The sequence below is a fragment of the Pristiophorus japonicus genome, chromosome 14 (genome assembly GCF_044704955.1).
Source record: "Pristiophorus japonicus isolate sPriJap1 chromosome 14, sPriJap1.hap1, whole genome shotgun sequence".
Lineage (NCBI taxonomy): Eukaryota > Metazoa > Chordata > Chondrichthyes > Pristiophoridae > Pristiophorus > Pristiophorus japonicus.
The window spans coordinates 128,890,174-128,917,352 of NC_091990.1; the positions used below are offsets into that span (position 1 = coordinate 128,890,174).

The 27,179-nt window shown below is 40.8% G+C and overlaps 1 protein-coding gene across 3 annotated transcripts in view; it reads left to right on the plus strand.

Moving 5' to 3' along the window:
• The window catches only part of LOC139280098 (zinc finger protein 143-like), a 94,386-nt gene extending 68,076 nt beyond the window's left edge, over positions 1–26,310 (plus strand). For 2 of the 3 annotated variants that reach the window (XM_070899608.1, XM_070899606.1), the window contains exons 11-16: positions 7,032–7,211; positions 10,350–10,574; positions 13,739–13,893; positions 18,086–18,247; positions 19,818–20,000; positions 25,169–26,310. In XM_070899608.1, coding sequence (XP_070755709.1) covers positions 7,032–7,211; positions 10,350–10,574; positions 13,739–13,893; positions 18,086–18,247; positions 19,818–20,000; positions 25,169–25,258 — 995 coding nt within the window. In that variant the 3' untranslated portion in view covers positions 25,259–26,310. The remainder of the gene's footprint in view (positions 1–7,031; positions 7,212–10,349; positions 10,575–13,738; positions 13,894–18,085; positions 18,248–19,817; positions 20,001–25,168) is intronic. The other variant, XM_070899607.1, reaches the window with a different exon arrangement.
• Positions 26,311–27,179: the final 869 nt, after the last annotated feature.

A 27,179-nucleotide genomic window follows, 5' to 3' on the forward strand; every position in this document is an offset into this window, starting at 1 on the left:
GATTACCTTGAGTTTACGGAGGGTAGAATGTGGGAGACCAGCCAGGAGTGAGCTGAAATAATCAAGTTTAGAGGTAACAAATGAGGGTTTGAGCAGCAGATGACCTGAAGCGGGGCAGAGTCGGGCAATGCTGCGGAGGAGGAAGTAGGTGGTCTTGGTGATGGCACGGATCTATGATTGGAAGCTCACATCGGGGTCAAATACAATACCAAGCTTGCGATCAGTTTGGTTCAGCCTCAAACAGATGATCGAGAGAGGGATGGAGTCAGTGGCTAGGGAACAGAGTTTGTGGCGGCGACTGAAGAAAGTGGCTTCGGTCTTCCCAATATTTAATTGGAGGAAATTTCTGCTCGGACGACTACTCTGACAATTTAGAGACAATGGAGGGATCAAGAGAAGTGATGGTCAGGTAGAGCCTGGTGTCGTCAGCGTACATGTGGAAAGTGCTGTGTTTTCAGATGATGTTGTCGAAAGGCAACATTGAGATGAGAAATAGCAGAGGGCCAAGGATAGACCCTTGGGCTCACCAGAGGTAATGATGCGGGAGCAGGAAGAGAAGCCATTCATAGAACCATAGAAATTTACAGCACGGAAGGAGGCCATTTCGGCCCATCGTGTCTGCACCGGCCGACAAAGAGCTATCCAGCCTAATCCCACTTTACCATAGCCCTGTAGGTTACGGCACTTCAAGTGCACATCCAAGCAATTTTTAAATGTGGTGAGGGTTTCTGCCTCTACCACCCTTTCAGGCATTGAGTTCCAGACTCCCAACACCCTCTGGGTGAAGAAATTTCCCTTCAAATCCCCTCTAAACCTCCTACCAAATACTTTAAATTTTTGCCCCCTGGTTGTTGACCTCTCTGCGAAGGGAAATAGGTCTTTCCTATCCACTCTATCTAAGCCCCTCATAATTTTATACACCTCAGTAAGGTCTCCCCTCAGTCTCCTCTGTTCTAAAGAAAACAAACCCAGCCTATCCAATCTTTCCTCATAGCTAAAATTCTCCAGCCCAGGCAACATCCTCATAAATCTCCTCTGTACCCTCTCTAGTGCAATCACATCTTTCCTGTAATGTGATCAGAACTGCACGCAGTACTCTAACTGTGGTCTAACTAGTGTTTTATACAGTTCAAGCATAACTTCACTGCTCTTGTATTCTGTGCCTCAGCTAATAAAGGCAAATACTCCGTATGCCTTCTTAACCACCTTATCTACCTGGCCTGCTACCTTCAGGGATCTGTGGACCTGCACTCCAAGGTCCCTTTGTTCCTCTACACTTCTCGGTGTCCTACTATTTAATGTGTATCCCTTGCCTTGTTAGCCCTTCCCAAATGCATTACCTTACACTTCTCCGGATTGAATTCCATTTGCCACTGTTCTGCTCACCTGACCAGTTGATTGCTATCTTCCTGCAGTCTAAGGCTTTCTTTTTCTTTATCAACTACACAGCCAATTTTAGTATCATCTGCAAACTTCTGAATCATACTCCCCACATTCAAGTCTAAATCATTGATATATACCACAAAAAGCAAGGGACCTAGTACTGAGCCCTGCAGAACCCCACTTGAAACAGCCTTCCAGTCACAAAAATACCCATCAGCCATTACCCTTTGCTTCCTGCCTCTGAGCAAATTTTGGTCCAACTTGCCACTTTGCCCTGGGTCCCTTGGACTTTTATTTTCGTGATCAGTCTGCCATGTGGGACCTTATCAAAAGCCTTGCTAAAATCCATATACACTACATCAAATGCACTACCCTCATCGACCCTCCTCGTTATCTCCTCAAAAAATTCAATCAAGTTAGTCAGACACGACCTTCCCTTAACAAATCCATTCTGACTGTCCTTGACTAATCCGTGGCTTTCTAAATGAAGAATTTTTTCCAATAATTTTCCCACCACCGAGGTCAGGCTGACTGGCCTGTAATTGCTCGGTCTATTCCTTTCTCCCATTGCAGGTGATTCTCTGGCTATGATTAGATAGATAAGAATGGAACCAGGCGAGTGCAGTCCCACCCAGCTGGACGATGGTGGAGAGGCGTTGGAGCAGGATGGAGTGGTCAATGCTGCCAAAGGCTGCAGACAGGTCGAGAAAGATGAGGAGGGATAGTTTAGCTTTGTCACAGTCACAAAGGATGTAATTTGTGACTTTGTTAAGAGCTGTTTTGGTACTGTGGCAGGGTGGAAACCTGATTGGAGGGATTCAAACATGGAGTTCTGGGAGAGATGGGCACAGACTTGGGAGGCAACCACACGTTCAAGGACTTTGGGGAGGAAAGGGAGGTTGGAGAAGGGGCGGTAGTTTGCAAGGACGGAGGGGTCAAGGGTTGTTTTTTTGAGGAGAGGGGTGTTGACGGCAGATTTAAAGGAGAGCAGTACAACACCCGAGGAGAGAGAACCGTTAACAATACCTGCTAACATGGCAACCAGAATCTAAAGTTGAGTGATCAGCAGTTTAGTGGGAAAAAGCTCGAGGGAGCAGGAAGTGGGTCTCATGGACACGATGAATTTGGAGAGGGCATGAGAGGAGATCGGAGAGAAACTGAAGAATTATGTAAGTTTAGGGTTAGGGCAAGTGGGAACATTAGAGAAAGTTTGGCCCGGTGGGCTAGGGGAAGGAAGGGTAGTTGCAGAGGCAACTGATCGGATCGTCTCAGTCTTAATGCAAAGAAGTCCATGAGCTCCTTGTTGGTGGAGGAGACAGGGGAGAGGGGTTTTAGAAAACTGCAGTAGAGAAAAAATGCAGGCGATTATCTTTGCATTCTGGAATGATCCTGGAATAGTGAGCAGTTTTGGCAGGCAAGGGTAGTGCTTTACTTACTCCAGCCTTTACATTGTTACTGTCCATATTAGAATTATTGAAGTACTCTATTATCATCCCTCTATAGTTCTTGCATCTTTCTGTAATTTGCCTGTAAATATGTTCCTCTATTTCCTTTCTGTTGTCGTTCATGGTCATGCCATTTTTGTAAGGCGTCAAATTTACACATCGTCTTTATTTAGCTGTAATCTAATTGTGATAACTTTATCAATAGCAACAAAAAAATAATCATGGGGAGAGCCTAACTGTCTTTCACAGACTTTTCACCTGCAAGAATTTCAACAAAACTTTATTACTATAGCAACCAAACCTGACCAGATAACATGAGCAGCTTAGTTACATGGCTTTATACCAACATTAGCAGAATTACCTGCAGGGTTTGGATTTGGCTGAGTTAGTACATATTTTTTTATATATAATTAAAAATAACAACACCACCACACATTCATCAGTTTTGTAGTTTATAGTAACAGTTTGTGGCTATCTTGAATAGGGTTGCTTATTTGGCCCACCACACTTTTTCCAACAGTTTTCTTTGCCCAAGACATTAATCCTTGCTGGGACATTAGATGCCCCTCCAGTGTCTCATCCAAATAGCCATTCCATATGTGAAACTGGACAGCTGCTTGTTGGACTGTGACACCTTATGTTGTCTTCACCCAGTGACCTCAAATATGTATAACTACTGCTTGAAGGCGTGAAATTAAAAGTGGAGTGAAGAGGTGGGTGGCACGTGCAGAATCAACTGTGGAGAATGGATTGGCACATAGGGATGAAGGAGGCTGCAGAGATAGAGCAGATGAGAACAAGGATGTTGAATTTGTTGTGTTGAAGGAAGGGGAGCCAGTAAAGGTTGGTGAGGAGATGGGGAGCCAAACTTGGTGAGTCACATGATGTGGGCAATGGAGTTTAGGACACATTGTAGTTTATGTAGGAGTGTCATCCAGTGGCTCAGTGGTTAGCACCCTCGCCTCTGAGACAGAAGGTTCTGGGTTCAAGTCCCACTCCAGGAACGTGAGCACAAAAAATCTAGACTGACACTCCAGTGGAGTACTGAGGGAGTGCTGCACTGTCAGAGGTGCCGTCTTTTGGATGAGACGTTAAACCGAGGCCCTGTCTGCTCTCAGGTGGATGTAGAAGATCCCATGGCACTATTTTCAAAGACGAGCAGGGGAGTTATCCCTCAAGCAACTTAACAAAAACAGATGATCCGGTCATTATCTCGTTGCTGTTTGTGGGAGCTTGCTGTGCACAAATTCGCTGTTGCGTTTCCTATATTACAACAGTGTCTATACTTTAAAAAGTACTTCATTGGCTGTAAAGCACTGTGGGACGTCCGGTGGTCATGAAAGGCGCAATATAAATGTAAGTCTTTTATCTTTCTTTGGAATGCTGGCAAGGAGACCGTTGGTGTAGTCAATCTTGGAGCTGATAAAGTAATTGTTGAGGATTTCAGCGATAATGGGGTGAGCTTGGTGAGGAGGTGTGCAACATTGTGGAGTTGAACACTTCAAACAGAAGTCATTAGATATTTGACCAATTTTCCCCTGCCTAACCAAGACCAACTACAGAACTGCTGCAACCCCATTTAAGAATAGATCATTCAGAGCACACTCCAGTCATTGAACCTGCAATATTCCTGCTCTCACAGGATAAACTTGCGGAGCCTTTGGGGAGCTGCAGGATTGCTTTTTGAATGATTCTATTGTCCTTGGCCATTTTTGGAGTGGGTTGTCATTTAATAGAGCACAATTTGAAATTCTGAATTGAGCAAGTTCACAAGGAAGCAAATTTTTAAAAATAGCTGCTGTCTTCCTCGTACAGCAAAGGCAGATAGTAAATGGAGAATACTGGGGACAGAGCAAAAGAGGAAATAAAGTAACATAACCAATGTTATCAAATACATCAGAGATTACATCTGGAAACCAAGCCAAATAAGAAAACTGAGAGCAAAAATATCTAAGCAAGCTTTTTTAAAAAAAGAGGCAAATATGAAAATTGGGATGAAAGGAAAAAGTGGAATAAAGCCATAATAAATAAATAAAATGAAAATGTGAGGGTGTGGGGGGCACAATAGAGCTAAGAGAAAAATGGATGACAAAAAGAAAAATGTATTCAGTAGGGCATAAAACAGAAGTAAAATGAGCAAACCAGGCCATTGTTAATGCACTTTCCTGTTAGTGCTTGACTCTGAAAGAATGACAGTTAAATGGAGATACGACATCAGAGCTCTGCTTTTGTCTCTCTTTTTTATTGCTTTGTCAATCTCAATTTGGGTTAATGGAAAGCGTTTCCCTGCAGTGTCCTGCAGATCTGACCATTGCTGTTGGGACCATGAAAGTGTCCACCTTCAGAGGAGACAGGGCCTCGGTTTAATGTCCCACCTGAAAGCAGTGCCTTGGACAATGTTTCACTCGTCAGTGCCGCACTGGAATGTCAACTTATATAACGTGATTAAGTCCTGATTGTTCGAAGTGTGCTTTGAACCAACAATCTCCAGCCTGAAGAGTGAGTGCTCACCAACTGAGCCAAGATAACACTGAAGAGCCAAGTTAAATGCTAGTATGACTCGACTGCATTGGCACAGCAGCTAAGCATTTAGCACAAGGAACCCTGTGATCCACTTTGAAATAGAAACTGATCCAATAACTAAGATCCTGTTGATGTGTGGTTGCTTTATTAAAAAAGGACTTGCATTTACATAGCGCCTTTCACAACCTCAGGGCGTCCCAAAGCATTTTACAACCAATGAATTACTTTTTTAGAAGTGTAGACACCATTTTAATGTCGGAAACGCGGCAGCCAATTTACGCACAGCAAGCCCTCACAAACAGCAGTGTGATTATGACCAGATAATCTGTTTTTGTGATGAGGGATAAATATTGGCCAGGACATCGGCGATAACTCTCCTGCTCTTCTTCAAAATAGTGCCTTGGGATCTTTTACATCCGCCTGAGAGAGCAAACGGGGTCTCGGTTTAATGTCGCATCGAAAGACGGCACCTGTGACAATGCAGCACTCCCTCAGTACTGCACTGAAATGTCAGCCTGGACTTTTGTGCTCAAGTCTCTGCAGTGGGACTTGAAGCCACAATTTTCTGATTCAGAAGTGAGAGTGCTACCAACTGAGCAGTGAGGATAATTGTCTGTAAGATCTCTTTGAAAATGGCTTAGTGCCATTTGGTGTTCTACCTAGTGGGCCACAGACTGATAGAAGGTGACTTTGTTCCCCATATTCCTTGCACAGTTTCTGAACTGCACTGTGCTCTGCAAGCACAGATTGAGTCGGTACCAGGAATTGGAGGAAGAGTCATCACTGAGCCACTCCAATTGGGTTTCAGACCAGCGCTGATGGACTGTTGCTGTCACAAAGATAAATGAACATTACATTACATAGAAATGACAACACAAAAATAGACCAGTCTATCAGTATATCCTGCACACGAGCATTCATTCTAATTTGCTATGCTCCCCATATAACCATATCCTTTTTATTCAACTTTTCTTTAACCAACTATCTAATCTATTAAATGTTGACATGTTCTCTGCTTCAATCACTAACTCTGGTATAGCATTCGACAGCCTCTCAAGCCTCTGTAAAAAGTTTCTTCTGCTCTTTGTTCTAATTTTTTTTGCATTTAATCCTATTATCTATCAGTGTCTCTTATTCTCGACCTCTTAATCCCTGGAAATAATCTATTTACTCTGTCCCATCACTTTAAACACCTTTATCAAATCATCCCTTAATCCCTTCTGTTCTAATGAGAACATTCCCAATTTTTCAAATGTCTTGTGTTTTACAGCATTACAAATATTTCAGAATTTCTTAGTATAATCTTTGCTAAATTAAAAAGTAAATGGCAGCAATTTTCTATGCATTTAGTTGTCTAGGCCAACTTAACATTTAGTTCATTCAAAATAAAATGTATGCTACCTTTTTATATTTTTGTTTTACTGCTTTGACCTTAAATTGTCTTTTGAGGAGGTTGAAATATGAGTAAATCAAAACTGTCTCACATCAAACGTGTGGCAGAATTTTTGTGCTGCATTTTCTTCTCATTCTAAGATGGCGTTCAATTATACACATGCATAACTATAAATAAGCTAAATATGTTAGTTACTATAATATGTTGACCAACTATTGCAAATGCTTTACTGCATGTGCTGTGCTCTGTTTTTGTTTCACTCAAATTACATTGTATCTGACAAACAGGTGAAAGGCCATTTAAATGTCCTTTTGAAGGCTGTGGCAGATCGTTCACCACATCAAATATTCGCAAAGTGCATATTCGGACTCACACAGGTGAAAGGCCATATTTCTGCCCAGAGGCAGGCTGTGGACGAGCCTTTGCTAGTGCAACCAATTACAAGAACCACATGAGGATACACACAGGTATCAATCAGAGTAAACTGCTAGTCATTTCCTAAAGCATGATTATTGATTTAATGTATTGTCTAACAGCAAATGATCTATTCAACTATCCGTTTAAACTATTTTGTTATTTATGTGAAAAAAGTAATTTTTCTTGAATGCTTCTTAGGGATGAGGTGGCTCCATCATTTTTGTAAGAGTATTGAGTGCATAATTTGTTTCTCTACAGTCTCCCCAGGTCACATGTCATCATCTATGGGTGAGAAGGTGCATAGCCTATTTTCAAGCCTCAACCAATTTAAGCCAATGAGTCATTTACTAAGAGGCACACAATAGCAGCCCAAGGAAAAATGAGCTTTTATTTGAGCTCCCCCCTCCCATTCAGTTTAACTTTTTTTTAAAGTCTAGAAGAGATTTTTTTAATAGAAATTATAATCAATTGGAATGCACAATGCAAGGGTGCACTTTTAATTTGTAATCTGTAACCATAGTATATAGTCTGTAGTGCTCACTCAAGAATTTGCCAGAATTTGAAATTTGGAATTTAACGGGAGGGGAGCTGAGTCTCATAACTCAATTATAGAGCTATCCTGCACACAGGCAGAAGGTCAGGTTAGGTTTGTGTTTTTGAAAACAGTACTGGAAAGGGAGAAATTACCATAACAAGATTGGAAAGGATGTCCTATTTACACGTGTAATTACCCGGTGCAGTTTACTTGTGTTTATAGTGGGGGAGATGTCCCTCTGTAATCGAGCAAAGATTAGAAGCTCTCGGCAAGGGCTTCAGGGGCCGCATAACAAGAGTTTGCAGCCTTGATTTGGCCTCGGGGCCGCATGTTGGACACCTCTGATGTAAGGCATAGAATCTGCCAACTTTGTTGTGCAATTGGCACATTGCTTCAGATCAGCCATGATCTTATTGAATGGCGGAGCAGGCTTGAGGGGCCGAATGGCCTACTCCTGCTCCTATTTCTTATGTTTCTCACGTTCAGTAAACTGCTTTTAATTTTGTAATAAAGTGGAAGAGAAAAAGGGGACCTGCTATAACAAAATACGAATTTTGCTGCACTTATGGCTCTTCAATCCTTTCAAGCTGTTAAATGATGTCGTCGCCAAATGTGATATATCCAGCACACACAGCTTCCTAACATGGCAGGCAGCTCTCTCGGAAGTCTCCGGAAATCTGCCTGGACTGTTTATTATTAACCCTGCACTTGCAGTACACAATACGTCCACATCCACAGTGTGGAGCTACAAACATTACAAGCTTACAGACATTACACTTCTCCCTCCTTAATGAAGAAGTTATTATAACAAACATCATACATAACTTTCATGTTTATACATAACACAGGATATAAACTTATTTTTTTTTCCATATTTACAAATTTAACTTTACCACTTGTTTTCTGTTTCGAAGAGGATACCTTCGCTCTCGGACAGAACCTTCCAAACATGGTGTCGAATCTAAACTCATTCGAGGCTCATCCTGAGGAATATTTTCCGCCACGGAATTTCCTTGATTTTCATTTGAACTCAGTCTAACTTCAGGTTCTATGTTTTCCTGACTCGGACTCAGACTTTCATTCTGATTCTCTTCTGGATTTGTTTCCAGTACATTGGATTTAGGATTTGCTACTGGTATATCGAAACTATCTGATGAGTCAGAAATAATTGAATCATTCCTACCTTCAACTCCTTCCATGTCTGTAGGTAAAATATAATCAATATGAACAAACCTAACCTGTCCATTATCAAACATCTTCACCAAATATGTGCAAGGACCACATATCGTCACCACTCTTCCTGGTAACTACTTTAATTATTTATGATGATGGTTCTTCCATGCTATCTAGTCTCTTGGGATTTCTACTCATAGCTTTGAACGCTGGACTCATAGCTTTGGAAGTTGGTTTACCCTTCAGTCGGCATGCCTTCGCAAGATGCCCAGTCTTCCTGCAGAAGAAACACTCTGCCTTCACGTATGGACAACTTTGAGCAATGTGTTGTCCCAGGCACCTATAGCACGACTTCGACGCTCTGGTAAAATTTCCAGTTTCTGAGACTTTCGGCCATGCCCGTCTTTTACTTTGAACCTGCAGGTGATTTACCTCGGTTGACTGACGACCGTAATCATTATTTAATTCTAGGGAATATTGTTCGGCCATGCTCATCCACCTCGCTGTCTGACAAGCAATCTCAAAAGTCAAGTCATCCGTCGTCAATAACTTCCTTCTGATCACATTATTTTTCACCCCACAAACAAAACGATCCCGTAATGCTCGGTTTTGAAAGTTTCCAAAATTACAGTGCATCGATAGCTTCTTTAATGCAACGATGTTACTTTCATCAGCCTTTTGATTCTGAATCCCGAAACGATAGTTTTCAGCAATTTCTAACGGTTTGGGGTTGTAGCGCTGCTTCAGCTTCGTTAAAATCTCTTTAAGCATTGTGTCCTTTGGCTCGTCAGGCACAAGCAGATTTACAAGGGTTTCGTATAATGCCGGACCCGCCTCCGATAAGAAGATCGCTTTCTTACATTCCATCACAGCCCAGTTCTGGACTGCATTGTCTGGAACTTCGATTATGTTATTTGCAGTGAAATACATTTCTAGCCGATCCACATATGATTTAAAACGTTCCCGGTCGTGTCTATATTCACTCAAATATCCCAATACACCTGCCATTTTAATCTCTAGTTGTTCACACCGTGTGCTGTATTTTACCTCGGACTTTTGTAGCTTTTTTCCAAGACAGAAACTTCCAAAGTCTTCTGTCGGCTGGCTGAATCCTTCACCAACAAAATTTAAGATTTAAATCATCCGAAAAATCCCATCTTCCGTAGCCAAATGTGATATATTCACAGAACACAGCACGCACAGCTTCCTAACATGGCAGGCAGCTTTCTCGGAAGTCTCCGGAAATCTGCCTGGGCTGTTTATTATTCACCCTGCACTTGCAGTACGCAATACGTCCACATCCACAGTGTGGAGCTACAAACATTACAAGCTTACAGACATTACAAATGACAAACAGGATTTTATAAGTATGTGGTTTAATATAGCAAATTACATATGGCATTGGACATTAGGTTTTCCTTTTTATTGCTGTCTATCTTTGTTATGTAATTGTGACTTTTCATTTATTTATAATGTGCAGGAGAGAAGCCTTATGTATGTACTGTACCTGGCTGTGACAAGCGTTTCACTGAATACTCCAGTTTATATAAACACCATGTAGTTCATACACATTCCAAACCATACAACTGTAACCACTGTGGCAAAACATATAAACAGACCTCTACACTGGCAATGCATAAGCGAACTGCACATGGAGACACTGAGCCAACTGAAGAAGAAGAGACTTTCTTTGAACCGCAGGATGGTGAGTACAAATTTATTATTTTTTAAGATTTTTCTCCATGAGTAGTGTCACAGGTCAATTTTATATTTTATACTACTCGTGTAATCCAAAAAACACGTATTTTACGCAGAACTCTGAAAAAGTGCTCAATAAAAGTCATCATAAGCTGAGAAGTTGTACTGACTAAACAAATGTGATCAAATTGGCAATAATTTCCCTCCACTTCTCGAATCATTCACATCAGGTGATGATTTCTGCCTCCCTGTCTCTGGGCTGCTGATGTGGTCAAGAATTTCATACTAGTATCAACACAATGTAAACTGGTACCAAATCTCCTTGCTACTCCAAGCTGTTTAACTACACCATGATGCTGACCTTTTGAATGCTTACTTGCAAGAATTCCCATACTGTTTGCACAATCAAGGAATTGTTTGTGTATGAGGCTAGTGAATCGTCCTATATGAATAAGTTTCAGTTTTATTTTAGAACTTTGTGCTTTGGCAGTTATACCGTTAAACTGGTCAGCATATCCACTCAGCGTGAGAGAATGTGACTTTGTATTTTTTTTCTTCTCTTTGCACATGAGGGATCAAACATAATAGTCGCAAACCTCAGCTTTTACTTATTAATACTTAATTTATGTTAGTTCCTGCAGCGAAGGCACTAACATTGCTGAAACCACCTGGTTCTTATAATTGTGGGGTGATTTCACCAACCAAAATGAGATGGGGAAATTTTTGGAGACCCTATAAACTATTGATTTGCATAATTCTGGTGTTATTTGCTTTCTCTTACAAAAATAACAACTTGCATGTCAAATGGTTAAATAAATTATTTTGTGAACTCTCAGTTAAATAACATACAAAAATGTATAACGTTATTGTACAGGAGGCCCATATAACATTACTCTGCATTTATTATAGAATCATATAGTACAGCACAGAAGGAGGCCATTCGGCCCATCAAGTCTGCGCTGGCTCTTTCAAAGAACAATTCATATCCCTGCAATATTTTCTCCTTCAGTTATTTATCCAATTCACTTTTGAAGCCTACTATTGAATTTGTATCCACAACCTATCAGGCAGTGCATTCCAAATCCTAACCACTCATTGCGTAAAAAGTATTTTTCCTCCTGTCGCCTCTGGTTCTTTTGCCAATCACCTTAAATCTGTGCCTCTGGGTATCGACTCTTCAGCCATTGGAAACAGTATCTCTTTATTTATCTAAACCCTTTATGATTTCAAACAACTCTAACAAATCTCCTCTTAGCCTTCTCTGCTCTAAGGAGAACAACCCCAGCTCCTCCAGTCTATCCACGTTACTGTAATTCCTCATCCCTGGAACTGGTCTAGTAAATCTCTTCTGTACCCTCTCCAAAGATTTCATGCCCTTTTTAAAGTGTGGTGCCCAGAATTGTACACGTTGTACTATGTGACAGAAAGATTGGTGCATAGCTAAGACATACAGACCAGGAAGATTCCAGGTTGAATCCCCAATCTGCGCTTAGTTAACTAATCTCGGTTGATAGGTAATAGGGCCACTGTAATTGCCGTCCATGGGTTAGGGAGGGGAAAATCAGCTAGAGTTCTGTTTAGCATTGCTGGCCAGAGTCTCTTGGAAGAACTGTTTGTGTGTGGATGTCTGGTGAGGACAGGATTGGGCTTGGCTGTGGTAACCTCCACTTCCACTCCACCCCACCCACCCCCCCCAAAAAAAAAGTTTAGATAGCATTTTGACTCTTACTGCCAAATCTCGCACATAAGTAATGGGCACTTAGTTGACATAACAAAGGATGACCAGTGTCTGTGGAATCAGGCACCAACAAAGACTTAAAGCTTTCAGGAGTGGATATTAGTAAGAGTGAAAAAAAATGAAAAGGCTGTACTAATAGCAATATAACTGAGTTTATGATTACAAAAGACCATGGGCTAAAATTTCCATAAAACCTGCCACTGCCGGATTGCCGCCCAAAAGATCGCTAAGGTTCTTAAATTAACTAACGCCAGCAAAAAATTGCACAAAAAAAGGAAAAAATACCACCCGACGAGAAAATGGATCTTACACGCAGATTCTCAGGGGTTAAACATGATCCTGGGCAAATTGGGCATTTCTTAATCAAAATGGGTGGTACTTACTCAAATTTAGACCGAGGCTGCGGTTGGGCCTAGGGAGGGGGAAAGCACACACACTATTTTTTCCAAAAATAAAAAATAAAAAAACATTCTCAAGACTCTTTATAACTTAATCGCTGAAAAGAATTTTGAAAGAATTATAAAAAAACACTTTAACTTACCTTTCTTTGCAGGGCTACTTACCTACCGCCCAGCTCCGGCTGCTTTTCGTGGGCATTTTTTTCAGTTTTACCTATGGGTCATCGCTGAACCTAAACTTGGACGGGTAGCAGTTTTTCTGGCAGTACATGCCAGTGGTCGCTCCCTAGCGATATTTCAAGACCGCCGGCGGAACTCTTTGTGAAATGGAGTGAAAACTTTCGCCGTGTGGTCTTCCGCCGAAAACGAGCAGTACCGCCGAGAAAACCTGTGGGAATGGAGTGGAAATTCTAGCCCCATAACTCTCAAGTACAATTGAAGACATGAGTAAATTAGAATATAAACCTGGTAAAACTTATCACTACCAATAAAAATTCTAATCTGTGCACCTCAAATTTATATTAATTTTTGTAAGAACAAAAATAAGCATTTATTTTTAAGACAGCATTATTTATTTCCTCCTTTTTCTCTCGCGGTCATCATAATTGGTATTTAAGAGTGATACCTCAGCTGCTTCTCCCACTGACATCAGCAAACTGATTGAATCTGGGAACTTTCGGTCTATATGGCTTAGTACCACAAAATGCAATGCATTTAGCCACTAAACCATTTCAGCAATTATTCACATATTCCTGTGAAGTTACTGAAGCACTGTGGCAAATCTTGTTTTCACATATGGACAATGCAATTTTATTTGTGCCTATGAAAATTTTTTTTAAATCCATAGAATAAAATTATTAAAGTCAACTGCAATGTTATGTTTGCTATTTATGCAAGGATTAAATGTCATCAATGACTCTGTAGATATGTCATTAGTTTTAAATTAACCAGTGAGTGTTTTTTAAGTTCAGTGAAACATTCCAAAAGTAGAAACATGTGGTAAAATTTTGTTTATGTTCTATTTTGTTTCAAAAGTTACTTCTGGGGATGAAATTATTAAGGGGCAGCCAATTACCTATGTAACAGGAGTTGAAGAAGACAGTGTGCTGTCTGGACAAGTTACTGCAGTCACACAAGCAAATGTAGGTCAACACATGGCTCTTATTGCGCAAGATGGTACGCAACAACAGGTAAGAAAAAGACAATTCCAGTTTCCATCTCGGGAGTCCTTGTCAAGTCTAACTTTAGTTTTTCTTTTGCCTGTTCTTTTCCAGCCTGTGTTCTTTCTGTGTGTTTCCTTATCTATTTTTTTAAATTTCAACTGCAGTATGTATTCTTGCAACGAGACTATACAAGTAAAATTACAAAAATATTTTATGTATTAAAATGTGTGCAATTTTCAACATATTTTCTCATTGGAAGGATATAAATATCAGCGGGAAAATCACTGTGTCGTACTGTCAAGTTTACATGCAATAAAGCAGCATTGGCAAAGCCTTAGCTGCATTTTGACAATTTTCTCACTTGACCAAAGTGTAGTGCATGCTTCAGGGGGACCTAAAAGAATGGAGGAAAGATATCTTTAGAGCAACAACCAAGCTTGTTCCATTTGCTACAAGTATGTTATTTTAATTGTGCCAACATTTTTTGTGTGTGGAGGTTTAGTGCTGAGAATGGAGCCATCCCGGTTGCAGTGTGACAGAGTGATTTTCCCACTGATACTTTTATCCTTCCAATGAGGAAAGCCCAGCAGTCTGGCAGATGTTGAAAACTGCACACGTTTTAATACATAAAATATTTTTGTAAAGAACAGACGATGGGTGGAGAAAGCATAGGAGATCCAGCAGTTAGCTGACAACAACGGCGGGCGTGAATTCTTCAGCGCAGTCAAGACCACCTACGACCAAGCACCCAAGGCCCTACCCCATTGCTGGCCAAGAACGGTGAGGTCATCAATGACAGAGAGGCTGTCAGTGCATGCTGGAAGGAGCATTTTTAAAATCTCCTTAACCGAGACTCTGACTTCGACGCGAGTATCCTCGACTCCATCCCGCAGCATGCTACCGGCCACCATCTCAGCACAACCCCAGCTCGGCACGAGGTAGAAAAGGCCATCCGTCAGCTGAAGAATAACAAGACAACATGAGCAGATGGAATTCCCGCTGAAGTACTAAAGCATGGTGGGGAAGCATTATTGGTATGAATACGTTACCTCATTTCTCTTATCTGGAAGAAGGAGAGCATGCCAGGAGATATCAGAGATGTCGTGATCGTGACCATCTTCAAGAAAGGGGACAAGTCCGACTGCGGTAACTACAGAGGAATCTCCCTGCTGTCGGCCACAGGGAAAGTCATTTCAAGAATCCTCCTCAATTGTCTTCTCCCTCTGGCTGAAGAGCTCCTCCCAGAGTTGCAATGTGGATTCCGTCCTCTAAGGGGTACAACGGATATGATCTTCACCGCGCAACAACTACAAAAGAAATGCCTTCTTTAACCTCACAAAGGCCTTTGACACTGTCAACCGCGAGGGATTATGGAGCGCCCTTCTCCGTTTCGGCTGCCCTCAAAAGTTTGTCATCAAGCTCCATCTGCTCCACGATGACATGCAAGCCGTGATCCTGATCAATGGATCCACCACAGACCCAATCCACATCCAGAACGCGGTCAAGCAAGGCTGCGTCATTGCACTTCTCAATCTTCCTTGCTGCAATGCTTCATCTCACCCTCAGCAAGCTCCCTGCTGGAGTGGAGCTAAATTATACAACAAATGGGAATCTGTTCAACATCCGCCGCCTCCAGGCCAGATCCAAGGTTGTCCCATCCTCTGTCATCGAACTACAGTACGCAGACGACGCTTGCGTTGGCGCACACTCCGAGGCCAAACTCCAAGCCATCGTCAACACCTTCACCGAGGCGTACGAGAGCATGGGCCTTACACTAAACATCCGTAAGACAAAGGTCCTCTACCAACCTGACCCCGCCACACAGCACTGCCCCCCTGGTTATTAAAATCCATGACGAGGTCCAACACTGCCTTCAGTGTGTCAGCACAGCCTTCGGTCACCTGATGAAGGGGATGTTTGAAGACCAGGACCTCAAATCTGGCACCAAGCACATGGTCTACACGGCAGTAGTGATACCCGCCTTATATGGCTCAGAGATGTGGACTATTTACAGCAGGCACCTCAAAAAGCTGAAGAAGTACCATCAGCGATGCCTCCGCAAGATCCTGCAAATTCATTGGCAGGATAGATGCACTAACGTCAGTGTTCTCGCTCAGGCCAACATCCCCAGCATCAAAGCATTAACCATGCTCGATCAGTCCATTGGGTGGGCCACATCGTCTGCATGCCCAACACGAGACTCCCAAAGCAAGCGCTCTACTCAGAGCTTCAACACAGCAAGCGAGCCCCAGGTGGGCAGAGGAAACGTTTCAAGGACACCCTCAGAGCCTCCTTGATAAAGTGCAACATTCCCACGACACCTGGGAATCCCTGGCCCAAGACCGCCCAAAGTGGAGGAAGAGCACCTCGAGTCTCATCGTCGGGAGCAAGCAGAAACCAACCATAGACAGCGGAAGGAGTATGTGTCAACCCAGGCTCCCCACCCACCCTTTCCTTCAACCACTGTGTGCCCCACCTGTGACAGAAACTGTAGAACCCACATTGGACTCTTCAGTCACCTGAGAACTCACTTTTAGAGTGTAAGCAAGTCATCCTCGACTCCGAGGGACTGCCTATGATGATGATGAGTGTGACTCGGCAGCTCCACTCAATCTGCCCTTGCATATTCAAAATACCGACCTCGATGTGTCAAAATACCGACCTCGATGTGTCAAAATACTGACCTCGATTGTAACTGAGTTGTTGTACGATTATAAGTATGATGTTCAGAACTGAGCGCATAACTTTATAAAATACCCATACTGTTCACTTAGGAAGCTTTTACACTGGGCCTGAATTTCAGAGCTTTTCTGGTTCCAGAAATGCAGTGTAATTGAAACATGTAAAAACCAATGTTTATTTACTAGTAATTAAAACTTCACTAGATAAATTTGGTTTACAATTCTCTTTGTAGTTGGTCCAAAATGTATTAGTTGGGAATTATGTTAACCTTTGTACTTGAAATTTATCTCTGCTGAGGCAGAAAGGATTAACATTTGAAAGAAAGAAAAGACTTGCATTTATATAGCTCTGATCACGACCACCAAACGTCTCAAAGCGCTTTACAGCCAATGAAATACTTTTGGACTGTTGTAATGTGGTAAACGCGGCAGCCAATTTGCGCACAGCAAACTCCCACAAACAGCAATGCGATAATGACCAGATATTTGTTTTTTGTTATGTTGATTGAGGGATAAATATTGGCCATAACACCAGGGATAAATCCCCTTCTCTTCTTCATTTGGGTAGCTGATTCATCCTGAGAGTACAGTATGTACAGTGCATAATCTTCAAAATAGTTTGTATTGCAGGCATTTCCACGGAGGTAGCTTTACTCTAATAATTTTAAACTTTGTTCAGAAAACAATGTTTTAAATAGACAATCATAGCTCTCTCTTCCCCCTTGCTTCTGTAGTCTATGTTGTGGGGTTGGGGGAGGATAAAGAGATTCTTCACACAATTTTGTAGCGTAGCAGAGGGAATAATTAGTTCAGTGTATATGGTTCTCTGGATGAGTTCTTGGAAAAGAAGAATGGAATTACTTCAGGTTTCTTCTTAAAAGTGACAGAGTTGAAACTTCTTTCTGTAGAATTGAATTTTACTTTTACCAATCTTCACTTGCACCAGAGCTAGATAATATACTAAGTCTTAAGTAGAGTGTGCAATTCCCGTACTTGCAGGAAGTAACACTGTTTCTTTCCCTATCATACTATTTCTATCACCTCACCTGAAGCCCATTCAATTTTTGTCTATTGATTATTTTTTGTCCTCTTGTGAGTTCCCACTTTTTATTAAGCACTTGAATTATTATGTTTAATAAAAATTCTTAAGCATATTCGAGCTGATTCATGCCCACATTGGTAACCCAGCTTTTCAGACTCCTCTGCTCCGACCATTTTTTACTTCTCTGCTCTCCAAGTTGCTCTAAGTTTTGGTATTTAATTATAAGTGATCACGTACAATCAAAGTATTATGTAAAAATAAGGACAGAAAAAAGTATTACATGTAAATAAGGACAGCATATATGAGATTGTAATTGTGACTAAATTGCATGTGGGCACCCTGGTTAAATTATTCTCTGCCCTCTACCCATACTTCACCTGAAGACTACACTTGGTCTTCACTCCCCATATGCAATGTCCTCAGAGATGAACGTGTAAAGAAATTTTCTCGGCACTGCATGTTAAAAGTTGCAACCAGCTTTGTTTGTTTCTTTCAGGTCAGCATATCTCAGACAGATCTACAAGGGCTCGGCGCTACTATAACTATGGTAACACAGGATGGCACTACCATCACGGTCCCTACGCATGATGCAGTTATTTCCACACAAGATACTCATTCGGTTACAATGGTGACAACAGATGGTTCAGATGGTCAACAGGTAAAGGAGTTTTGTTTCGTATATTTATTATTTTTACCATCAGTGACATTCAGGATAACATTTTATTCTAACTGTTGGGAATCCAAGGGCCAGACTTTGTGCACAGACCAATTGGAAGTTTTTTTAATTGTTATGAAATTGTGCAAGTTTTCAATTTTTTTCTAAAATCTCTCTGTAGGTTTTTTTCTTGTCTTTTTCCCAAAACAAAATAAACCTTCTGTACCCACATATATCTATTTGTGTGCCTGTATTCGAGACTTTTCACACTGCATGCTTGAGCAGTATGGAAAAAGATCCTCTTAGTCAGATTTCCCTTCTACCTGCTGTATTGGACTGTTGTGACCAAAATAAACTTTGAAAATAAATACAATTGGAGATCGCATCTAAATCTTCACCACACATCTAAATATAGAATATAGACTTAAGCAGTGATGGGTTCAGAGGAAATTATGACAAGCCCCAAGCATTCTGAGGTTGGCCAACATAAGAGCACCTCCATTTTGGTCCCATGAACCTCCGTCACTTGTTTTCGGCCTCCAGGTTCAGTCTGCAAGTCAATGTGGTTCCTGGCTCAGCATTTGGACTAGGTATGTCAGCATTTCACAGTTCACAGTTCGGTCCCCTTCCTGCGAAGTTGGCCAAATCTCAAGTTTGACTCTCCGTCAGTCATGCATAGCGCCGCCACTGGACTTAAGCTATATAAACTATAGAATTTTTTTCATATTTTTTCTTTTTCAAACCAGCCCCCAACCAAGTCTGTGGGAACATACCAGGATCACTCTTCCTCTTCCTTTTGCAAACTGTCAGGCCTCTGTTCATTTCCTAGTCTTGAGGGCTTAACTGAGATTTGAAGTTCTAAGTGAGAGTAGGACAAACCTGTGAAGACACATTTTGCTTGTTCTCTACCTTGTGAAAGAGATTTCTTTACTACATGTCAATGGCTTAACCAGCAATATTTAAGCCAATAATATATATAACTGCTTTGTTTTCTCCTAGCAATATTGGCAATCATCTGCAGAATAGGTTCTAACCCACTAGACCACATGCATGTGGAATCATCATAGGCAGTCCCTTGGGATCGAGGAAGACTTGCTTCCACTCTAAGCATGAGTTCTTAGGTGGCTGTACAGTCCAATACGAGAACCACAGTTTCTGTCACAGGTGGGACAGATAGTCGTTGAGGGAAAGGGTGGGCAGGGAGCCTGGTTTGCCGCACGCTCCTTCCGCTGCCTGCGCTTGATTTCTGCATTCTCCGCGACGATACTCGAGGAGCTCAGCGCCCTCCCGAATGCACTTCCTCCACTTAGGGCGGTCTATGGCCAAGGACTCCCAGGTGTCAGTGGGGATGTTGCACTCGTGGAATAAGTCACCATTGACTAGCAGCTGTCTTTGGCAGGACAATTATACTCTAGTAACATTTCTGTTGAAATATCATCAGTTACAATTGAGTCATTGAGAGCACTGTTCAAAATAATCTACGAAAAATCATAATTAAATGTCCATATACTAAATGGAATGAACATGGTTTGTAAATTCTGGTATTTAATTAAAAGCATCTGTTTTCCTAAAGGTGGCTATAGTGACACCAGATTGTGTGATGAGAGGTGAGACAACCATAGCTGCACTACAGGCCGCATCTGTTGAAGTGGAAAAACTGGTTGCCCATCAGCACCATGAGCATCATTTAGTGACCGGAGGAGCCCGGCCAGTTACGTTACTGGCTACAGCAAACGGCACTCAAATTGCTGTGCAGGTGGGTTCTATCTTTCCGTAAAAAAACAAATGTATGTGATGTACGCAACCAACATTTGTAATGATTTAACCTAGGTTTTGTTCAAAGTAAGATTAAATAAAATTATCCAAAAAATAGAAGAACTGATTCTTTTGTGTTGTACTGAAGATCCTAGTGCACTGAGCCTTAATGACTGATGATGAAGTCCAACACTCTTGTGTATATTGAGAGTTTTGTCTCTTCTCATCACCCTTTAACTTTGTTCTTTTATCTTTAAAACCTTGTTGCTATGTTGGTATTGAACACTTGCCAGTATTTTGACCATGGGGAGGAGAAAAGTGACTACCTATATTGTATGTTATGCACCAATAAAGTTTGATAAGCTGTATGTTTATTGCTTGCGTTTCTTCCAAATCAAAGGACTATTGTAATCTGACTGATACTGCACAGCAGTTTATTTCCACTCGAATTGCTAGTGTTTAGTGACTTGTAGTTATGAATAGTAGTAGGAAAAAATATGCAAAACTCAGTGACGCAGTTTTAATTTGATGCTTTTTAAATGCAAAATCAGCAAATGAAATTATCTGCTTTTGTGATGTACAGTTCTTTAATGAAACTGAAACCAAGTTGTGCTTAGCAAAGGAAAGTGTTGAAACTAAATTGTTGGGGTGACGGTTGGTGAATTTCCTCGGGGCTTTTTTGAGAGCACAGGGAATTACAGACCAGTTAGCCTGACATCAGTAGAAGGGAAAATGCTAGAATATATTATTAAGGATGTGGTAACAGGGCACTTAGAAAATAATAATAGGATTGGGCAGAGTCAACACAGATTTATGAAAGGGAAGCTATGTTTGACAAATTTGTTAGGTTTTTTTGAGGTTGTAATGAGCAAAATAGATAAGGGGAACCAGTGGATATGGTGTATTTGGATTTTCAGAAGGCATCCAATAGGATGCCAGACAAGAGGTTATTAAACAAATTAGGGCTCATGGGATTGGGGGTAATATACTAGCGTGGATTGGTTAACGGACAGAAAACAGAGAGTAGGAATAAATGGGTAATTTTCTGGCTGGCAGACTGTAACTAGTGGGGTATCGCAAGGATCAATGCTTGGGCCTCAGATATTCAAAAAATATATTCAAAAGGGAGTTAGATGAAGTCCTTACTACTCGGGGGATCAAGGGTTATGGCGAGAAAGCAGGAAGGGGGTACTGAAGTTTCATGTTCAGCCATGAACTCATTGAATGGCGGTGCAGGCTAGAAGGGCTGAATGGCCTGCTCCTGCACCTATTTTCTATGTTTCTATGTTTCTATATCAATGATTTGGATAAGGGGACTAGGTTTGCTGATGATACAAAGCTAGGTGGGAATATAAGTTGTGAGGAGAATGCAAAGAGGCTGCAAGGGGATATAGACAGGCTAAGTGAGTGGGCAAGAACATGGCAGATGGAATATAATGTGGAGAAAGTGAAGTTATTCACTTTGGTAGGAAAGAAAAGAAAAGCAGAGTAATTTTTAAACAGTGAGAGATTGGGAAATGTTGGTGTTCAGAGGGATCTGGGTATCCTTGTAAACGAACATGCAGGTACAGCAAGCAATTAAGAAGGCAAATGGTATGTTGGCCTTTATTACAAGAGGATTTGAGTATACGAGTAAAGATGTCTTACTGCAATTTTATATAGGGCCCTGGTGAGACCACACCTGGAGTATTGTGTACAGTTTTGGTCTCCTTACCTAAGGAAGCATATGCTTGCCATAGAGAGAGTGCACGAAGGTTTACCAGACTGATTCCTGGGATGGGGGGGATTGTCCTATGAGGAGAGATTGAGTAGACTAAGCCTATATTCTCTAGAGTTTAGAAGAATAAGGTAATCTCATTGAAACATACAAAATTCTTACAGGTCTTGACAGGCTAGATGCAGGGAGGATGTTTCCTCTGGCTCGGGAGTATAGAACTAGGGGGTCACAGTCTCAGAATAAGGGGTCAGCCATTTAGAACTGAGATGAGGTTAAATTTCTTCATGCAGAGAGTGGTGAATCTTTGGAATTCTCTACCTCACAGAGTTGTGGAGGCTTAGTCGTGAGTATATTCAAGACAGAGATTGATAGATCTTTGGATATTAAGGGAATCAAGGGATATGGGGATCAGACGGGAAAGTGGAGTTGAGGTCAAAGATCAGCCATAACCTTATTGAATGGCGGAGCAGGCTCAAGGGGCCGTACGGCCCACTCCTGCTCCTATTTCTTAGGTTCTTATGTTCTCCCATTTCACTCTGTTCACATCCCCAAATGGGGCTTCCACCAAAGTTACGCTGCCAGAGTGGAAGCAGCTCCAGGGAAATTCCCGGTCTTAGTCATTTATATAGCTATTTAAAACACCACGTATTAGAAATATAACAGAAAATGCTGCAAATATTCAGCAGCTCAGACAGCACCTGTGGAGAGAGAAGCAAAGTTAACGTTTCAGGTCAATACCTTTTCATCAGAACTTATAAAAGTTTTTCAAATGTCCAGTTTGACCCTGAGCTTCAATCCTACCTTCAAGATGGTTTATTCCTATCTCCATATCATTACTCACTTCTGCCCTTTCTTGGCCCAACTGATGCTGAAATCTTTATCCATGCATTTGTCACCTCCAGACTTGATTGCTCCAAAGCTCTCTTCACCACCCTCCCGAGTTCCAGCACATTGCAACTCCTCTGAAACTCTGTTGCCTGCATCCAATCTCATATGTCCTACTTCCCTATTACCGATATCCTTCCCAACTTTCATTGGTTCCTCATTCCATAATAAATAAATTTCAAAATTTCCAACTTCCTCTGTATTTTTCAAATATTTATGGTTTAATCACACTGTATTTTCTGCATACCTTTATTCATTCATTCTCAGGATGTGGGCATCACTGGCATGACTAGTATTTATTGCCCATCCCTAGTTGCCCGTCAGAAGGTGTAAATCTTGTAAATCCCAAAAGGAATTGCAAAAAGAAAGTTGCTTCTGATCTCCATTTTGTCCAGTGTTCTTTTAAAAAAAAACTCATAGCAAATTGCTGTTCAAAATTGTGCTTCTGTTGCCTTTGTACAATTAATCTCTTATTGCAAACAATCAACATGGAATGGGATGGAAACTTGTAGCGTTAACCCTGTTTCTGGAGTAAAGGGATATAAATTCATTCTTACAGCTATTATTTTTACTACTGACAGTAAAATAACATGTAGAACAAGGGTAAAATTAGAGCTCACCTTTTGGTACTTTTATACTGGCAATGCACCATTGATAGCTGATTGCATCCAACAAGGAGGCATACTCAACCCCTGATCACTTATGTACCCAGTTTTTACTTGGTTCTGGGAGAGGCCTTTGTGGCAGCAGAAAATTACATTCTTCCTATTATCCGTCCTATGAGCTACAAATTTTCAGCAGCATTCTGCTAAGTTTTTAAAAAGTGGTGCCGTGAGGCCACAGTACTTACTCGAGTATCAATGTAAAAATGCCTATTAATCGCTAAGCCTCATCTCCAAATAGTACAGAATATTCATTCCATCTATGATTTCTAAAACCGTAGCATTTCTCTTTGCTGTTGATAAAACAACATAGTTTAGAATCTAGGATAGAAGACGGAAAATGGTGGTTGTTATAACTGTTCTGTGTTATGCAATATCAATGTCATGGAATTTTATGTCCTACTGTCCCTTGGAGTTATATTCTAATGTTTGACTTCTTCCCAGTAGCCTCCAAATATTGGTGGGTATGGTTAGTGATTTGAAACGGCCAGCTGCTCCATGTAGGCATAAAGCCATGGTGATTCCTTTGACAAAGGCAGCCCTCTTTTCTTTCCCCTTGTCCTTGCTTTCTGGCTGAAGGCGGGTAGGTGACAATAGAGCAAAGGTGAGAAGGGTTTCTGAGGATGGATCATACAACAACATTTTAATTTTGCAGTTCCTGAACTGTAATCTGTAACAAGGTAGCTGTAGCCAGGTGATGATCCGATCATTCCATTGCATGTTTTAGATTAGCAATCTCCATTGTCCCTGAAATAAAGCTTTCAATTGCTTTGATAGTTACTGAATTTTTGAAAGATGGCAACAGCTGATCACCAACATTTTCTAAAAATTCATTCACGGGATGTGGGTGTTGCTGGCAAGGCCAGCATTTATTGCCCAACACCAGTTGCCCTTGATAAGGTGGTAGTGAGCTGCCTTCTTGAAGCGCTGCAGTCCATGTGATGAAGGTACTCCCACAGTGCTGTTAGATAGGAAATTACAGGATTTTGACTCAGCAACAATGAAGGAATGGCGATATATTTCCAAGTCAGGATGTTGTGTGACTTGGAACTGGTGATGTTCCCATGCGCCTGTTGCCCTTGTCCTTCTAGATAGTAGGGGTCACAGGTTTGGGAGGCGCTGTCGAACAAAACCTTGGCGAATTGCTGCACTGCATCTTGTAGCTGGTACACATCGAAGCCACATTGCACTGGTGGTGGAGGCATTGAATGTTTACGGTGGTGGATGGGGTGCCAATCAAATAGGCTGCTTTGTCCTGGATGGTGTTGAGCTTCTTGAGTGTAGTTGCAGCTATACTCATCCAGGCAAGTGGAGAGAATTCTATCACACTTCTGACTTGTAGATTGTGGAAAGGCTTTGGGGAGTCGGGAGCACAGCGATCTGGTGCTCCTGCGCAACCGGCTCACCGGGAAAATGGGAAAAACCACATGCGCAGTATTTTGAATGGGCCAAAAAAATGTAAAGTGAACATTGGTCAGGAGGCGAGTCACTCGCCACAGAATACCCAGCCTCTGACCTATTCTTGTAACCACAGTATTTATGTGGCTGGTCTAGTTGGGTTTCTGGTCAATGGTTGAATTATTTCCATTCCCTACCTAAACCTTTCTGCCTCTCCACCTCCCTTATCTAACATCTACTTCTTTGGCTCAATGTCCATTTTTGTTTGCTGATGCCTCTGTGAAATGCTTTGGGACATTTTTCTATGCTAAAGGCACTGCATAAATGTAGGCTGTTGCTATCAATGTGATTTAACAAACTTTACTAACCATCCAATATTGTGAGTATAGTTTGACTGACCGAACATCTAATAATTATTGACACAATGTTGAGCACTGAGATGTGCAGTTTTGTTCATAAGACATATTACATTTTACAAATCATTATATTCCTAATGTTTTTTCCTAGCTTGGTGAGCAGCAATCATTGGAAGAAGCAATCAGAATAGCATCTAGAATACAACATGGTGAAACCCCAGGAATTGATGAACATCAATAAAAGAGTAATTGAAAACAATACAAGGGCTGCTGTTCTGCCTATTTCTAACAATAGTTGTACTGTGTATAGTATACAGACTGCATCACTCACAGGCCATGTGTAGCTTTTAAACTACATTTTTAAAGCTGCAATATATTGTATTGAACATCATGAATGTCTTCAGCCTTCATTCAGAGTACTAGTTGAAGATAAGTTAATGAAACAAAATGTGTGACACTACAAACTGATTCTGAGAATTTGGGTATTAATTTATCACCATTCTTCCCTGATGACATGTTGTATACTATTCTAATTTATTTTTGTCACTTCTCAGGTGCGTTAGATACACCACAATTAAAAAATAAATAAACATATCTCTGCAAACCACAGTGTTAGAGATGGATGTGTGAGTGGGAAGAATATTTACTGTAGTGCTGATTTCCAGTTTAAAGATGTGGACTCTTTATTCCAAAGTTTATTAACTTTATTAGACACATATGTACAGTTTCCTCTTGAATGATTTTTGCGAAAGCTTGTATAAACATGATTGTTTTTTAACTTTCTATGATATGTTGCAGCTTTAGAGTGTGAATTATCACTGCCTGTAGACTGTGTACACTTTGGACTAGACAAATCAGGTTCTTGATATTAAGGTACTTTAAACTGTAGGCCTGAAAATGTGGAGTGCCTGAGCATGCATTTAAAAACTTATATCTGCATGTATTTCAACAACTGGGAAATTTAAATGATAGAATATTATATTCTAGTACAAGCATTTAAGGAGTTGAACATATTTGGGACTACAGTTTTACACTTTTATGAAAATTTATTTCATACTATTAAAAGGTGTTTGATCTTTTGCTCATGACCAATTACCTGTAAATACATACTAATGCCACAGATGTAACCTACATTTTACTTTTTACGTATGATCATGTAAAAGTTTAAAAAGAGGAGCTTTGGTTGTGCAATATTAAAGACATACAATCTAAAATTATGTTGATTTATTCAAAAATAATACACTTTATTCTTTTTTGTGTTGGATGTTATTCTGAAGGCATTTTAATTTCCTGAAGCAAAAAGAAAAAAAAACTCGATACATTGCTTGAATGTCTTGCTGAATTTATGATGATAGGTGCATCCTGTGCATAGGGTTTTTAATCAAATATGCTTAGACTTGAGCAATAACTCCCATCAGTAGAAAGGCAATAGCTGATTTATTAAAACATAGAAGCCACTTTTGTTAAGGAGACTTCAAACAAGTTCTTGCTATTATGCTATATTTTTTTTTAAATTGGGGAAAAATTTAAATGTTTACTTTTTTATTTTGAAGTACAGGTAGTAGCTTAATTTGTTAGCAGGTATTGCCAGGGAATATTTTTTGAGTATATTAAAAGAAAATATTTTGAAATTAATTCTCGTGAGGGTTTTTATTTGAGTTTTTAATGTTTAAAAACCTCTATCACCTTTTTCATTACTTTTATTTGCTGAACTTGGCAGCCTGGCTTACTTGGAAACGCTCGAGAGTCAGCAGATTGCGAGTTCAAGCTCCACTGCAGAACTTGAGCACATAATTTAGGTTGACACTCCAGCACAGTATTGAGGGAGTGCTGCATTGTTGGAGATGCCATTCTATGAATGAGGTATTATAAACTGAGGCTACCTCCGATTGTTTCATTGGTTCAGCTGGAAATTAGGGATTCCGTGGCCGTCTTCAATGAATAGAAGGGAGTAGACCTGCTCTACTGGCCAAAATTCTTTCTTCAACCAACGCCACCAAAATGTTATTAACGGCTCATTCTTCTGCGTACTCTGTGTTCAAAGTGTCTGGTGCATTTTGCCTGCATAGCAGCTACTGCAATTCTGAATAATTGTGAATTACTCTCAGATGGTTTTGATAGATTTGATGAGGTATTCTATAAATCTCAAGTGATTTTATTTA